General features: G+C 56.8%; 1 protein-coding gene across 1 annotated transcript; it reads right to left on the bottom strand.

Annotated features, from left to right (window-relative positions):
* Positions 1-877: 877 nt before the first annotated feature.
* Positions 878-16757, bottom strand: CSF2RB (colony stimulating factor 2 receptor subunit beta). Its single transcript, XM_082849451.1, has 13 exons — positions 16515-16757; positions 15419-15542; positions 13445-13635; positions 10059-10210; positions 9808-9976; positions 9119-9254; positions 8801-8958; positions 7485-7624; positions 6376-6538; positions 5210-5300; positions 4932-4989; positions 3981-4084; positions 878-3317 (listed from the first exon to the last, which is right to left on the bottom strand). The coding sequence occupies exons 1-13, from the start codon at positions 16663-16665 to the stop codon at positions 2189-2191; spliced, it is 2766 nt and encodes a 921-aa protein (XP_082705577.1). The 5' UTR covers positions 16666-16757; the 3' UTR covers positions 878-2188.
* Between the last annotated feature and the right edge of the window lie 859 nt (positions 16758-17616).

Below are 17616 nucleotides of genomic sequence, written 5' to 3'. Positions count from 1 at the left end.
GGGCTCGAACCCGTATCCTCTGCATTGGCAGGTGGATTCTTAACCACTGCACCACCAGGGAAGTCCCTCACCTCATTCATTTTGAACACAGGATTCCACCTTAGAATGGACTCAAATGTTGTGATTAATTTCACTATTGGTGAGGATTTAAATTGTTTATCATTTTCTTCGACCACAGACAATGCTGTAATGAACAGGGATTTGTGGACAAAAGGAACAAGAACATTTGCTCTGCCACCTATTACAACATATTATAAAGCTAGAACAGTTAGAATGGTGGGGTGCCATGGAGGGGACAACTTAATAAAAAGGAAAGCCTAGAAAATGACAATACACATGGATTTTCTATATCATAAATGTGACCTTTCAGATACATGGACGAAGAATGGGCAATGCAATCAATGATGCCGGAACACCCAGGCGACTCGTTTAGGGGAAACATAAAACTGGCTTTCCGTTTCACGTGCATATATTCCAAAATCACTATAACTTCACATGAAAAGCTTGAAACACAAAAAGAACCAGAAAAAAATATAACTTTGGACAAATGCAGTTTTGAAGTGGGGAAGGGCTTTGTCAATTTGACACCCAAAGTGGAAGCGTGAAGAAGTTCACCCGTAGATCTATCCGATCACTCAGCCAAGTCTACGTTGAATACATCCGAAAGCGTCACATACAAAATTAAGAGACAAACCACAAACGAGGAAAACAAATTTACACCATCTATGAAAGGCAGGAGCTAGATAGCTTTTAAAGCTTAATCAGAAAAAAGTGGACATCCAACACAATGAAGACCTTAACGGGCTTAGATCAGTAAAAAAAATACACACGCCCAAGAACTATGAAAATATGTGCAAACATGATCGTTCTCAAATAATGCAAATTAAAACAATTTAATGCTATTTTTTTTGCATATCAGAAAGGCAAAGATTTAAAAGAACCATGATTCCCAGCGTAAGACAAGCCATAGACCAAAAGCCCCTTGTACATGGCTGGTGGACATGGCATTTGTAAGGTCTTTCTGGAGGACGGGCAACGGGGAGATTTGGACTATAAGCCCACGTGTACATGCCCTTGGGTCATTTTCCTTTTTCCCTTTGAGCAGTTCTTTCCAACTTTTCTGCAGTCGATGTGGGTTCTGGACTCCCCTCCCCTCCTGAATTTCTCCAGGCCCCACCAGCCTGGGTGTAGGAAGGACATCACTTCAACCAGGAGCTGGCAACTGTCCACTGCTCAGGTCAGTGGTCCGTACAGGATGCAGGGCCTGGGGTCCCTGAGGCTCCCCAGTCACCTCTGTGAGACTAGCAGGGCTTCCTATGAGCTCAGAACAGTGATTCTCACACCATGCCCATTTCTTGGAGTGACAATGGAGGCTGCTGCTTTGCTACCATGTCTGCGGCTGCAGCGCCCGACAGAAGCATGCTGAGTCCAGGGCCGCTCTTCCAAGCCTGAAACCCCCAAGCCCTCACCGCACGCCTTCTGCCTCCTGCCTCAGGGCTGGAATCTCTTCCCCTCCCTGCACTGGACCACACCACAGGGTATGGCATGTGGGATCTTTGTTCCCTGAGCAGAGATCGAACCTGCGCCCCCTGCATTGGAAGGGCGGAGTCTTAATCACTGGACCGCCAGGGAAGTCCCTGGGCTGGAATCTTGTCATGTGCGTTCATGCCCGCCAGGGACAGACAGAAGTCCTCCATGAAACCAGACATGTCAGCATCTGAATAGGCTCTGACTGAGACATGGCCTCTCAGAATAGGCTTAGCCCAGACCTCAAACTCACTCTAATGATAAATCAGTGGAAAGAGAAGACAATGGGAAAAGGAGGGAAACTGGGAAAAAAAGGAAAATGGGGGCAAATGAAATGGGTGTGTGTATAAATCTCTAATAATTCAGAACCTAAAGGAAGCGAGTTTGAAAGAACAGTGTGTGTGTGCGCGTGCACGCGCGCGCATGCGCCTGTGTGGCAGAGAGGGAGGGAGAGAAAGAGGAGGCTGACCTTGCTGAAGGTCAAGGGAGGAGGTAGACGGTTGACTTGTTTTTCTGGTCTCCACGTTACAACATGAAAACTTCTCCTTGGCTTTGCGGAAAGGACCATGGAAGGGACCAGGGGCTGGCAGGAGGGAAAGGCAGGGTGGGAGGAAAGGCAGACCCTGTCCTTCTATGCCCCTCCCTCAACGTCTACAGGGTCTCAGCGCACCTCCCCAGACCTGCTGACATCCCAAGGGGGGAGTGACAAGTAATCCTGCTGCTTCAGGGCTTTGAAGAGCTGAATGGCCGGCACCTGGGGAGTGACCTGAGATGGGGGCTTCTTGGCCTGGAACACCTGGTTGAGGTCCTTGATCTCAGGACAGGGTCCTGGGGAGGTGGGCTTACTCTGGGGTGAGAGAGGGCCAGACCCTGGGCCAGGGAGGAAACAGTAATCACCCACCTGCTGCAGCACGAGGAGCCCCTCAGGGGTTGGGGAGACTGAGAACACATCTGCCCGGGGCGGCCCTGGGCCCAGGACAGGACTGCTGGCTGCAGGAGGGGCAGGGCTGGCCAGAGGGGACTGGGGAAACTGGCCTGCGGTTGGAGGGAGATCCACATAGCCCTCGAGCTCTGGCGTCAGTGGGGCTAGGGATCCAGAGGGACCATCAGCCAGTCCAGGACAGAGGCTGGGGTTCCGGTCTGAGGGGAGGCTCAGAGGGGGAGCCTGGGAAGGAGATGGGGCCCCTGTGGGTGGGGTGAATGTCAGCTCTGCAGTGGTGACGTAACCAGTGGCCACAGTGCCTTCCTCAGGACCCCGAGAGCCAGTGGGCAGACCTGGGGGGGCCCTGTCCTTCGGGCCTTGACCACCCACCATCACCCCAGGCTCAGGAGGGGCAGGGCCTGCCCCTGGCTCCAGGGAAGGGCTCCCCTCGGTGCCTGGGCTGGACCTCAGGTCCGCATCCCTGGCTTTGCCCGGCCCCATCACCTGGGCCAGTGGGACCAGCTGCACCTGCCCCCCTGTGGGCAGACACAGGTACTCCAGGGGCCCCGGAGGCTGCGGCTTCCTGCTCGTGCCTGTCCGTAGGGGCCCCTGCTGGCCCACGATGTCCGGCAGGGAGCGGCTGTCAAGCGGCCCCAGGTAGGGGCCATTGAAATCGAAGCCGGAAGCCTGGCTCTCAGGCCTGCTTGCGGGGGTGGCCAGCTCTGGCGGGGGCCCGGGCGGCTGCTCCGTGCGGAGGTCCGAGGTGACCAGAGCCATGTCAGGCTCAGATGATGAGTCACAGGCATCTTTAGGGTCCTCTGTGGTGAGAGGTGACACCTCACTGTGCCCGAAGCCTACAGGGGACGCCCTGTGGGGAGAACAAGGGCAGGGGCACTGACACCACCCTTGACAGACGCCTCAGCTCGCGCACAGGGAGCCAGGGGGTGGGATGGAGGCCGGGCTCCACCCAGAGCTCACGGGAAACGCAGAGCAGGGCGAGGTGAGGGAGCCGGCCGGGAACAGGAGACCGGGCGCCCCTCCAGCCTCCCTGTGGGTCCCCCTCCAGCCCCCGCGCTCTCCTTCAGGGTCACGCTCTGCCAGCTGTGGTCCCTCCCACCTCCCTCTCCTTGCCAGCACGCAGCGTCAGCGCCCAGCCTGGGCTCGGCCATGCCCTCGGCCTTCACCTGCCCCACCTGAGGCTTAGTGGTGAGCCGGCCGCTCAGGTCCTGAGGCCATGAGGTTTCGCAGATCCTCTGCCACCCAGTGGGACCAAGGCAGCGTGGCGACTCCCCGGGCAGCAGGGCCGGGGGAGGTCATCTGCTCCCGTCTCCGGCTTCTGGCCACGACCCGCCCTAAGCTGGGAGTCGGGAAGCTCTTCCCGCCGTCCAGCCGGGACACCTCTCGCTTTAGCGCAGTCAGCCTCCAAGGCCCTGTTCCCATCGAGCCCCCGTCCCAGGCCACCTCCCCTGAGCCCCGACGTGCAGGAGGGAGCCACCGTCCCGCCTCCTAGGGATCCCGCGCCGACACTCACCCCTCCGGCTGAGCGAAGCTGCCGCCCCAGAGTCCCCTGTGTGCGTGGCTCCCGCTGCCGACGGCGCGCGGGCCCTGTGGGAGCCGGAGCCCGGCGCGCCCGTTCTGGGGGGAGAGAGGGCGTTTGTGCCTGTGGGGTGGGGGCACCCCAGGAGGTGAGGTGGGGGGAGGGCCTTGAGGGTGGCGAGGGTTCAGGAGCCCCCAGACGTGGCGGCATCTCAGCATGGGCAGCAGCGACCACACCCTCCTGACCCCAGGAACACAAGGCCAGAGAGGGGCTGGGACTTGGCCCGGGGCCCTGGGCAGCAAGGACGGGCAGCCTGTGCCCACGAGGACGCCCATCTGGGCTGTCCCTGTCTCCATGATCACCCCTAGTCTCCTCCGCACTGGCCGTGAGACCCTCCCAAGGCCGTCCTGGCCCTACCTGCCTGACCAAAGGGCTCCCGCCCCACCCCCCCCGTGCCGGCGCCCTCCCCGGTGTCCTCTCAGCCTCCCGTGCTGCGCCCCAGACTCACTGCCCACGCCCCTCAGGTCCCCTCTCCAAGGAGTCTTGTCTCCACCCTCCACTCGCCTTCTGCCAGCAGTGGCCTCTCCCACCTGCCACCACCCTCCATCCTTCAGAGCTCAGCGCTGCTGCCCTGTCCTGGGGAAGCCACGCTGCTTCCCACCACCTCTCCTGCCCCCGATGTGACTAAGGCTCTCCTTGCGCCCCCCAGGTCCTGGCATCCCCACGCCAGCCCTCTCTCTGTTCCACGTGAGTCCCCCCGGGCGGGGTACCCTGTGCATCGGGGGGGCCCAGGGAATCGCAGTGCTGGGCTTGCAGGGGCCGGCCCGGCTCTTAGAGCTTCCCAGCCCCTGGCCTGGCCACATACCACCCCTACTCAAGGCCCACCGGAAGGGGAGGAGGACACGGGTGTGGGGACGTGGGCGCAGGAGCACAGCCAGCCCCTACCTGGAACAGGTGGCTCTTGCTTGGGTTGGGGATTTTCTCCTCCCACTTCTGGTTCAGCCTGGAAAGACAGCAGGGAGGTGACCGCTGCCCAAGACCTCAGGGCAGCTGCCTCGTGCTCATGTACCGAGGTGAAAGTAAAGCCCAGGGAACGGGCAGCTTTGACCAAGGCCCCACAGGGTGTGAGTTGCAGAGCAGAGACTAGAGAAAGTCAGCTGTGGGGTCCCTGGCATCGTCTGGGGCCCTGGGTAGCGCCCTCCTCCATCTTGGAGTCACCTTACCTGTACCCGTAGATGCCACAGAAGCGCAGGGACACGAGCAGGATCAAGGTGCTGATGACCAGGGTGAGCGCCAGGACCCACGTGGGCAGCACTTCCAGGCAGCCAGGAGGAAACAGGAGCATTAGCTTTTGGGGAGGGAAAGGGCTGGGGGCTCAGGAGATGAGGCGAAGTTGCTGCTTTGGCATGCAGAGGGGAAGAAGAGGCCAGAAACAGACTAAGAAGAAGAGGACATTTGTCTGAGCCACCCAGAGTGCTGGATTGCTGGCAGGACACAGAGGGTTAGATCCTGTCCAGTAGCTGGTGTTGCTGTAGGTGGGCAGTGACTGCAGCCAGAGGCAATCATAGGGCACTTCCTGAAGGAGGCAGCATAGAAGGTGGTCATCAAGAACAGGGAGGCCTGGAGAGGCCGAGACGGGGAAAGGGGTGATGGTGGAGGAAGCAGAAGGTGCAAAGGCCATCAGGGGCCCTCACAACTCTCCACTTGGCCTCAAGCCCCTCAGAGGCTGGGCGCCTCCAGGACTCCCCTGGTCTCCTTCCCTTAGGTCCAGGGGCCCAGCCCTTCTTTCTGCTTGGTTGGGGTCCTCTTCCTCATGCTCTTTCCCTGCTATGGCTGGCTGGGGGACCTTGCTGCCAACACTTATTTTTTTTAATTTTTAGTTTTTTGCTGCCAACACTTTTTCCTCTCTCTGCCACCACCTCCCGGACCTTGTTCTGTACTTGTCTCCTGGTGGCCGCTGTGGCGATGGTGACAGATAAATGAAATTAGCAAATGCAGATTGAGGGAAGATTGAGAAATCAGACCAAAGCTTTCCAATCCCAGGCCCCAGTCTGTAATTCTTCATGGTAACAGAAAACTCGGGCTGAGTGGTCCCTGGGTAGTAGCTGCCACAAAAGCTAATGGAAGCATGGGAAGCATGGGCCATATTAACAGAGGGCTAAGGTCCAGGCTTAGGGAGACCTGTTGGTGAGACGTGCTCTCCTTTGCCCTCTCGAGACCTCACCTGCAGTCCGTGTTGCACACCAGGTGTCACTTTCTCATCCCTAATGACACCTGGCAGGGAAGGATGCTAGCCTGGGGTGGGGTTACATCTCATGCCCATATCATCCCCGTCCTCTGTCCAGTGGGGCTGTGCCTGGAGGGGTGAGTGGGGGCCGGGAGGACATACCCCACTCAGTGTCCCAGGAGCTCTCCTCACTCCACTCGCTCCAGATCCCGTTGTAGCCTCGGGGGTCAGGTTTGACTCTCACTCTGGCCTGGTACCTGGTGGCAGGCTCCAGAGGTGGCAGGCACATGCTGTGGGCATTCTGGAAGTCCTCTGTCTTGGTCTCCTGTGGGTGCAGGTGTGTGAGCAGGTGTGCTGAGGTCTGGTGCACGTGGGCACAGCTATGAAGCCCTCCCGCCTCAGCACCCCAGCTTTTCTGCTACCCATCAGTCCCCAGCTTGTAGTCACATCAGATCTGAGGCAGCATCACTCTCACCACGGAGGACCATACTCCAGTGCCCACAGGGGGACAGCACCTATTGCAATGCACCCCGTGACATATGACAACACCGAGGCCCAGAAACCCTGAGGAGTCAGTCACCATGTCCCCGCTCAGCCTCCCAGCTCCTCCTGGGACAGCCTGGACCCTAATTATGGCCTTCCCAGGGGTGCACTGCAGGATGACTGGACTCTGGACCCTTAGACAGATGTTCAGGAGCCCAGGGACCACTTCCTGCTCCACCACTGACACACCCCCTTCTGGCCTCAGTTTCCCCATTTCCAGCCTGAAGGTCTGGGGCTGGCTCCGAGGTTTCTGAACTGGCCTCTGTGGAGCCCCAGGCTCTGCCCACAGGCCCTGATGGATACCTGGGGGTGGGGCCCAGACACTGAGTCCCAGGCTGGAGCCCTGCACACCTCGCAGGGAGCAGCTCTCCTCTTAGCAGCTGCACATTTGCATTCTGGATGAGATTCTCGCGAAGAAATGCCCCCTTTATGAGTTTTGAAAACCCTTCCTCCACCTGTCTCTCGTCCTGAAGTGTACAGCTCCTTTGCGATTCAGGGTCACGCGTTCATTTTGGTCAAGTTCACATCAGCTCTGTGAGTCTCAGTTCCTTCACCAAGGGAAGGGACAATGACCTGCTGACTGCACAGGGGCACGACCACCAACTCCCAGTGGCTCCCTCTGACTGGGCACCTGCTGGGAGCCAGGAACCTGGCAGGTGGCACTCTCCCTGGTCTTTCTCGTTTCCCCCTTCCCCCATCCAGGCCACTCCTCGGGCACAGGCCCTCACCTCCCATGAGGCTGCTTCTTTCTTGTACTGGACCTGGAAGATGCAAGCTATGTGTTCATAGTTCATTTTTCCTTCTTTCCAGTGCAGGATGTAGCCGTCTCTGCCCTTGGTCAAGTTGAGGGTTGGAGAAGCCATCTGGACTGGAGGGAGGGAAACTTTTAGAGAATATCATTTCTAACATTCCTCCAGTGGAATATCCCTTGTGTTCCATGCTGGTCACAGGTGTTCTCTCCACTGACCCAGGACCCCAGGTTTCACCATCTCAGGGTCTTTGCAGCCCCACTTCACCATCTCATCTATTTTGACCTGAGCCACCCTTCTTTTGGGAGATGCTGAGATACACTTGTTTTGTAGTGAAGTGATCAACAGTATGGGTTACCCCTAGTATTTAAGTAGAAATAAAGTTACTATGAATTTTTTCTAATCTACAGTATTGACAGTGTCCTAAGCATTATTATGAATGCTCAATCTACATGAATTATTTCTCTCAATTCTAACAGCAGCCCTATGTAGTAAATACACAATTTGTCCACTTCTCAGGCAGAGAACTGAGCCCCAGAATGATCAGGTAACTTGCTAAGGACAAGCAGCTAACAAGTGGTAGAGACAAAGACTGCAACCTGGAGGATCCCAAAGAATAAGTAGTGGATTCAAACCCGGGTGACTAGGACAAACTGGCTGCTTGTCTCCGACACACACTAAAGACTGGGCAGAAGAACTTGATCATCATGAAGCAATGCAGGAGATTCCTTTGCATAAGGTCCTTGCTATGTACCAGGAATCAGGAAAGTTAACCTGTAAGGAATTACAGTCCATTTGCATACGCGCTAGTCCCCAGTCCATTTGCATACGCTCTATGAAGAAGTAAATCATAGATCAATTATCTTGAAGACTGAAAATATCCATCAGGGGAGGACTTTGGAAACCTGAAAGAGAAAAATCAAACAGGGAAAGAAAGGGAAAATTTGGTGGGACGACCAAGAGGCCACGGGCAACGGTAGGAACTTCAGAGCAGCTGCAAAGCTGGAAGGGAAAATAGAGTTAAAAGAATGAGGTCAAGGTTTTAATATTGATATTCTTGAGGAGATCAATTGCATCTTCCTTCATGTTATTGACCATCGTCACTGTTGCATTATTGCTACTTGAGAACTTCCAGGACCCATGGGAATCATGTTTGTTCAATTTGCTCCCTGGACTTTTCACTGAAAGTGACAAACATGAAGACTGGGCCCTGGGGAACCCTGAGTTTATACGGGTTACAAAGGAAACAGTGCTGTCACAAGACTCTCCGTGCAGAAGGCTGGGGGCAAACTCACTGTTATCTGAGCTCTTTATAAGTTTCTCTTCCGCTTTCGGTCGAACAGAGACAATGTACTGGCTGTGGTTCCTGGGGTCAGGCACGGGAATCTGGCAGCAGTGCCGGACGTAAGGGCTGCTGGTCTCCTCCGTCTGCACTGGGGAACATTCTTCCTCCCTGAGGATCACGGCAAACGTGAGGCAGGGGGAGGCAGGGCCACATGAGGGATGAGACCTCCGGATGAACTGTGGCTTCTGCTGGGCCCCCAGGGGCAGGAGGAGACCAGGAGATGGTTAGGCCTAGAGGAGCAGAGGGGACAGAGGCAGGGGACACTCACCTTGCACTGGGGCTGGACTTGTAGAAGAGGGTGAAGAAGACGGAGCTGGTCACCTCGTACCTCACTTCCCAGGAGCAGCGGAGCAGGGCAGCCCCGTCGAAGAAGCACTGGAGGTTCTGGGGCTGGGACTCATTCCCTGGGAGGGAGACAGTTCCTTGTTCAGTCCTCATTCATTCATTCCCTAGCCCTCAGTGGGCCCACCATGAGGCTCATCACAGAGAGATTATGGGCATTGGGGCCAAAAAGACCAGGGGGTTGAACTCAGCCCGAAGGGCCAGCTGTGTAAACACAGGTCAGAGAGTGAATTCTGTGAGCCTTCACACCCCCTTGTGCAAAGCTGGGAGGGCGTGTCAGCCTCAGGGTTTGGGAATTTAACGCAATCACGTTGGTATGTCTGTGTACGGTGCAGCTCTCACGAAAACACAGATGCTCATATGCCTTTGTGATTAAATTGTAACTGTTCCTCCACAGAAAGTGGGCAACAAACTGGGGCCCAGAAGTGAGTAAGATGCAGCCGCTGCCTCTGCAGAGTCACAGTAGGGACGGGGTGGGCCAGGGAAGTCACTGTGAACACATGGCTCAGAGCCTCTGTGGATCCCATGGTGCGGACCCCTGGACGCCTTCTGTCCAGGAGCTGTAATGAGCTGCCCTCCCCACAGGGGAGCAGTGTCCCATTCCGACTCTGTTACCTGGCGGGGAGGCCCAGCGAACCTCTGTGCTCCACTGGCTGGGCCGTCCCGAGAGCCCCGAGCCCGGGGCCAGCCTGGTGCGCACTCGGGCCACATAGGTGCTGCTGGGCATGAGGTGCTCTGGCCCCAGGATGGCCCGGGAGGCGCTGGAGTAGATGGTGGGGGCGTCCTGGGGGAGAGAGGGGTTGCTGGAGCAGGGACGGCTGGGCCAGGTCCCCGTGGGCGCAGGGCACAGCTGGTGGGGTCCCTACCTCCCAGGAGTCCTGAAGTCGCCTGTAGACCACCTCAAACTCCAGGCTGGACAGCCAGTGGCTCTGGGAACCCCCATGGGCCACACTCCAGGACAGCAGGACACTGTCCCCAGCAACACTGATGTTGAGGTCCCTGGGTGCGGGGGGCTGCACTGGAGGGAGAGGAAGGAAAGGGTCCCTAAGGGGCTGGACGACTGTGTGGGAGGTTCAGGGCCTGCATGGCCCATGTGTGGACAGACCTGGGTTCCAGGCCAAGCACTGCTGCCATGGACTGAGCGACCTTGGAGAGACCCCTCACCTCTGTGGGCCTCAGACCTTCATCTGCTGAACTGTGAGGATCCAATGTGCGTGTGAATGAAGATGTGCAGATTGCTGGGCGCCGAGAACATAAGCTCCATGCAAAGGGCTGCCAGTCACTCCAAGTGGAGGTTCCTCCTGTCCCCACTGCCCATGAGGAGGTGTGTGTGGCCTCCTTCCCAGCAGAGGACGCTGTGGCTCATGTTACTCCCTCTCCTGTCCACACTTTCTTATTTCAGTGTCCAGTGTCATCCTGCGCTTCTCAGTGCCCAGCAGACATGTCTCCTCCTCTAGAACATTCTTGGACCCCTCCCCCAGGCAGAATCCCTTGCTCCTTTTCCTGCCCCACCATAGCCCTTTGTATGATCCTCATAGCCCTGGAGGATACAGATGCTTCCACATCTGCCCCCTCAAGTACTCCAGGAGCTTGTGGATGTCAGGGGTGGGGTCCTGACCCCCTTGCCTCTCCCCAGGGCCTGAGATGAGTGGTTCATTGCATATGGGGACAAAGTGGATGAATCAATGAAGGAATAAATGAATGAGTACATGTAGGTCCACCTTCAGAGACTTTTCACGAAATCATTCCATCACCAACAGCAGGCAGACACCTGCTGGGACCTACAGGACTGGGTGAGCAGAGCCATCCATGAATGGCATGGCTGCAGACTTCCTGAAGCTTCTATATCTGAACGCTGAGAGATGACTTTCCAACACAAAAAATTCCGTAAGGGACAAACGAGATGTCAATATTCTATGCCGGACAGGGGACAGGGCATGATAGAGCGTGTCAGAGCTGGAGCCTCAGAAAATTTTCAGCCCAGAATGGCAGATCCAGAGCACCGCTGCCCCAGCCCCAGCCCCAGCAGGCATCACTAATCAATCATGCACTCCTAGCCCCTGAGCCTGTCATGCAGTGGGACTCCTTGTCAGCCTGGAGCCCTAGGAAGCTGCTCCCAACTGAACAGACTGGGAAACCAATGGAAAACCTATTCATCCAACCTGAGAGATGTAGTCCATGAGCTCATTTCACAGGTGGAGGTGACAGAGGAAGTGAAATATTCCGATCCCCACATGTGTAACCTCAGAGCAGATCAGATGCACATCTCTCCATTCCCCAGCACCTCAAGGCCTCCCTGATTCATTGCCTAAATGGTTTGGGCTAAAACTGAACTTCCCACTCAACATATGCTCCAGCAGGCAAATGCCACACTGCCCTCGCCATTTCTAAGTGGTCCCCATCTCAACCATGACACCTGTCATCACTCCTAAGCTTCACAGGGCCAGGGACACTGATGGCTTGTTCACTGCTTTCCTGTATGTGCAAGTGTTCTATTGAAGAGCAGATTAATGAATGAATTGCTTGTATATCCTAACTTTGATTTGTATCCCTCCAATTTCCCATCCCTTGGCCGTACGGCAGTTGAATCCCTATCATTTCTCTCTGGGATGAGTACCTTAGGTCACATTCTGTTCTCCGTCCTCCCACCACCTCCTGTCGCCTGCCATCTACACTGTACATCACCCACCTCTGACATCATCACACCCACATCTGATCATGACATGCCCTTTCAGTGGCTCTCCATCGTCTAGATGTTGACCCCTAAACAACTCCTTTGCAGAGCACAGAAGCCTGTCCAGGTCAGGCCCCGGCCTTCCCTGCCCCCCTCCTTACCACTGCCCAGTACTCTCGAAGTTGATGCTTCTGAGACACAATTACTTGCGGTTTTCCTAACCTGCCTCATCCTCCCGAGTCGCCCAGCCTTTGCACACACTCCTTGCTCTGCCAAGGATGCTCTTCCCACTCTCCTCCCTCCCACCCTTCAGATCTCCCTGCAAAGCTCCCTCCTTGGGGAAGCCTGTCCTGACCTCCCAGGGGCCCCTTGTCCACTGCCCCTCGGCACGTGGCACGCACCCGCCTTCAGTAAGTGATCACACCCGACAACATCTGGTGTGTCCCGCCCTGTACGCTCTGAGCTCCACCGGGACGGGACTCCTTCTCATCCATCAGACACATGTTTTGAGACATTGTTTGGAGTGAATTCATCACAGCCTAACTCATCCCCTCCTCAAGGCAACAGCTCTGTGCTGCTGTGATGAACAGAGGCGGGAAGCAAAGCCTGGAGCCCCTTCCCCATCCGACACTTGCAAGGAGCAGCAGGTGGCCCAGGGTTTGGGATCCAGGACAATAAATTCAGACACTAGCATCTGAGTACCTAACCTTGGGCAAATTCCTGCTCTCTCAGCCTGTTTCATCACAGCGGCCATGGCTCACGGGCCCAGCCGCTCCGCGGCATGTGGGATCTTCCCGGACCGGGGCACGAACCCGTGTCCCCTGCATCGACAGGCGGACTCTCAACCACTGCGCCACCAGGGAAGCCCAATACTAACTTTTAAAAATGACCCCATGTTTATTTCAGAATCATTCTAAGCACAAATATAATTGAATTAATGTAATGAAAGTGCTGGTTGTATTTCTGTCTGAGGTACAGTTAAATGAAGCCCGACTATTTATATAAAATGATCATCGACTCCCACCCAAGACCATTGACTTTCTTAGGCTCTGTGGACACGCAGCACACACACTGGGGGCCGCGCGGCGAGGGCAATAAGGGGATGACCTTCATCTCCAACATGCAGAGAGCACCCGGCAAGTCCGGCCCATCACTATCGTCATGGTTCATTGTGGCACTTTGGAAGAGTTACGTAGTTGCTCTGGGTCTCAAATGCCTCATCTATTAAATGGGCTGTCACAGACGTTCCATGAGACCAAATCGATGAAAGAATAAAGCTTGTATCTGACTAGGAAGGACTGTTCTTCTAGACGGGAAGCCTCAGGTCTGGAAGGCAATAACGTGGCAGGTGCTGGAGCATCTGGGAGGGGGTGGGTACCTTTGGCTGGGGCTCCTCACCTTGAACCTGACCCAATGCCTCCATCTAAGGAGACTGTATCCTCTTCCCCCAAGAACCAAACCCAACTCAAGCCGCTGTCTACACCCCTTGAAGGATCTCCCTCCCTGGCCCATCTCTTGCAGCCTGGACACCCCTGTCCACACAGGGGACCACCCCTGGCCAGGGCCCCCAGGCCTCACCATGCTGACTCAGAGTAACGGTGAGCTGGGCACCCAGAGGCTGGTCTGGTCGGAATGAGAAGTAGTCATGGTCAGCAATGACAAAAACTTCGTAGGGAATGACACACATTCTGGGCACACAGCCGGGACAATGGCCATTGAACCAGGGCATGCCATCACTGAGATCGCAGGATACTGGCTGCGGAAGGCCCCTGTCAGGAGAGGATGCAGGTTAGCCCAGAGAGAAGAAGAATCACTCATTCACAAACATTATTGAGTGGTTCCCATGTGTAAGGCTTTGTTTAGGATCAGGGGGCCTGGCAGGGAACAAAACACACACAAATCCCTGTCAACAGAGCTGACATCCTAATAGAGGGAGACACACATGAAACAATGGAAGAAACTAGGTCGTGTGTCAAATGGAGAACACTGTGCATAGACAAGTCAAGAAGGAAAGAGGTATGAAGAGGCCAGAAGGGCTGGGTTGCGGATACAATTTGAAATAAGGGAGGCAGGAAAGGTCTCTTAGAAAAGGTGAAACTTGAAGGAGATGAGAGAGGACTCCATGCGGATTCTGAAAGGGGATTTCAGTGAAAGGGAACAGCAAGTGCAAAGGCCCTGGGGTAGGCACAGGTTTGGAGCGCTGTATAACTAGGCAGTTAACCAGTGTGCACAGAGTAGAGATGTAAGGGTGGGAGGTCTAGAGGCCTAGTTGTGGGAGGTGATGGGAGGCCAGTGCTCAAAAGGAATTTAAGGAAATATGATTATTTTGATTTCACTGGAACTGGGGAAAATTCAGAGTTATGAGCAAAGGAGTGACATTTTGGCATGCTTTGAAAGGATTCCTCTGGCTCCTGGGCTGGGGATACATTGGGTCGCAGTGGGTAGCAATATTGGAAGGGGAGGGACCAGTTAGGAGGCTTTTGGACTATCTCAGTGATAGGAAGTATTTGGAACCATGGCGTTAGCCAGATTCACATTCTATTTGAAGATGAAGTTGACAGCATTTGCTGATGGATTGAATGCTGTGGTGGAGAAGGAAAGGAGGGAAAGGCGACTGAAAAACAAAACAGTGGGGACTGTGGTGGCAGTGATGTCCTTGAGCAGCAAGACCAGGTGGGACCCCGGCTGCAGCCTCAGGCAGCCCTGGGACAGGGCAGATCCTGCAGGACGGGGCCAGGAAGGCGGCAGACGTGTGAGGTGGGGGGCTAGGGGTCGGGGTGGGAGGATCTCTTGTCCCCGAGCAGAAGGAAGTGGGTCACAGCTAAGGGTGGGAGGTGGGGTGGGGGCTGAGGACAGTGGACAAGGAAGACTGAGGCTCCTGGGAGGGCAGGAGAGAGAGCGGACGGGCAGTGACTCTGTGGGGTGGGAGCGGCTCCTTCCCAGGGGCGGCCTCCAGGGCACACCCCAGACCCTGTGATGCCAGCTGTTTCATTTCTATTATGGTGAGTCAGACTCTCACCAAATCCCAGAATGGTGGGAGCACCTTCCCAAATGGGTTAGGCCTGGGAGATGCTGTGAGGAGAGAGGAGAAACCGCCACTCTGGAGGTGGCAGGGCCCGGGGGGCACGTGGAGCCCAGCATGCAGGCTGGACGCAGGACACTGGTCCCACTCAGGCCACTTCCCTACCGTGTGGCCTGGGGGAGGGACCTCACCTCCACGGCCTCGGTTTCCTCATCTGTGAATTGGGCATCATATCCCTGCCCGCCTCACAGGGAGGATGAACCGAGATCAATTTCTGCCTGGTGACCTTGTCCAATTGTGACACAACAAGAGAAGATTATCATCACCATCATAACGACGATATTAACACAGGAGGCTCTTCCCCCAAACCTGATGTCAGACACCAGCCGGGGCGTGGCCGGCCGCCTGATGGGGCAGCAGCTCCTGGGCAGGGGCCTCCCCGCCCCGACCCCCGTCCAGCCCCGACCCCGGCACGGTCCCCACAGCAGAGGCCCTTCCTGCCCTCTGGCCCCAGGCCCGGCCTCACTCGCCTGTTCAGCCTGCGGTGGAGGGTCACGTTGACCAGCCGTTGGGCGTCCTGGGTGTCCGCCCACCTGCAGACGATGCGGCTGGTGTAGTCGTTATGGCAGCGCAGGGTCTGCAGGGGGAAGGTCCCTGACAGGGGGAGGCAGAAAGGGGGTCACACCTCTCCCCTCCAGATGTCCCTTGTCACCGCCCCTCCCAGCCCCTCCTGGTGTGTGGCACTGGGGAGGAGTCTCCCAGAGTCCCGTAGAGGCTCCTGGAGGCCAGACAGAGGTCCCCAGGAGCCCTGGGCGGGGCTGGGGGCTCTGCAGCTGTGAGGGTGCCAGCCGCGGACCCTCCTGTCTGCACAGAAACACATAGTCTAGTTGATTCACAGTATATGTCCTGAGCCCCCACCTTGCCCTGCTCCTGGAACAGGGTCCCTCCCACCCCAGGGGGGGGACATGCCTCAGGCACATGCCCTGCCCCTGGGCCCCTGGGTGCTGCGGCCTGGGAGCAGAGGCGCAAACCCACCCCTAAGGGGCAGTGTGGCAGGGCCTTACTCTGGGACGTCCCCACCCTGCTCTCGTGGTCAGCTGCTGGGAAAGGGAGCGTGGTCTCCAGGGTTATCAGGGGAGCCAAGCTCTCAGTGAGCCCTTGGGGAGGGGGGTTCATGGGCCTGAAGAGCCCGGGGAGCATCTCAGCAGGGCCTCCAGGCAGGAGGAGAGACCCCCAGGCTGAGAGTCCCCGGGAGCAAAGGTGCCGTGGTGGGAACTGGTTGAGGCCGTCTAGGTGCCGATGTCTGGGGGCGAGGGAGGGTCAGAGAAAGGACTGGAATGGCCAGCCAGGAGGTCAGAGGCCTCAGATGCCGCAGTGAGAAATGTGGACAGAGAAGCCACACAACCAGAGAGGCCTTCATGGGAGGCCAGAGAAGAATAAGCGGGAACGTGGGAGGAGAGAAGAGGGGACTCCAGGGATGACCAGGAGAGAAAAGAAATAGCAGGGGTCGCGGGGGGCAAGGAAGGAAGGGAGGGAAGGCTGGGGCGTAGGGTCTGGAGCTTCCTCAGGGATGGGGCGCAGCAGTGAGAAGGCGGAGGGAGAGGGGGAGGGAGCGATCGGGCTCACCTTGGGCCCCTGCCATGCAGGGCCCCCAGCAGAGCAGCAGCAGGGCCAGGGGGAGCAGCCCCCGGGGCAGCACCATCTCTGGAGTCAGCTCTGGGAGAGCAGGTGGTTGGCTCAGGTGGGTCCAGGTCTGGGTAGGGTCTGGACTCCTCATTGTTCTAGAATCTTGTGTTCCTGCCCAGCTGGGGGCCAGGCCAGACCCATGTCCTCGCCTCTTGGGGATCCTCTCTCCAGGACCCTGCCTCTTCTAGGCCTGCGGAAGGAAGCGTCAGCCCTTGGGACTCGGCCCACGTGGTGGGGCGGACCCAGGAGTGGCTCTGCTGCCTGGGCTCCAGCTCCCACTGCTGCCTCAGCCTGGCACCTGGGACAGTGCCTTCTCCTCAGCCTCAGTGCCTGGGACGTGACCGTGAGGGAGATGCACTTAATGGCCTCTGAAGATGTGGGTTCCCACTGGATCGCACATTGGGTACCCAGTGCACCGGTGTTGAGAGAAATCTAAGAGGGAGGCCTGGTATTTGATTTGTCCCCAGGTCCCCCTGGTACTGACCCACATCTGCCTGGGGGAGTCGCTGGGTGTTGGGAGTGTGGTCCTCCTCTGGATGTGAGCACATGCACGCTCACACACACACGCAGGGGCCTGGGACTCTCCCTGCCCTTTTCCATTTACCTCATTCCTCCCACACCACCCCCTCAAACGCCAGTTCCCTTTTCTCCGCAGAAGCCTGGGGATCTCCTTTTTTCATTTCATCCAGCCCTGGGAAGTACCAGGAGAGTAGAACAGAGAGGACTGTGACTCCTTTTCTGCCCCTAAGATTGTCTAAAACTTCACTCAAGCTGTACACATGCACCCCAGAAGCTGCCTTGCTGGGAAAAGCACGGCCCTGGGCTCAGCCAGACTGACTTGCAACACAGGCTGTGCCCCTCCTGTGCACTTGCTGACTCACCAGTGCTCCCTGAACCTTGCTCTCTGCATCTGTAACATCAGCACAACCCAACGTATCTCACATGGTGGTCATGAGGAGAACCAAACTCAATGATGTTTACAGGGTGGTTAGTCCAGGAAATGCTCAGGAAGGAAGCGTGGGTTTGTCTGGAGCTGAGGGAC

This window comes from Leucopleurus acutus (assembly GCF_964270905.1).
Source record: "Leucopleurus acutus genome assembly, chromosome: 11".
In the NCBI taxonomy this organism is placed as follows: Eukaryota; Metazoa; Chordata; class Mammalia; order Artiodactyla; family Delphinidae; genus Leucopleurus; species Leucopleurus acutus.
Note: the sequence above shows the minus strand (reverse complement) of the source record. Positions and strands in the feature narration are given on the sequence as shown.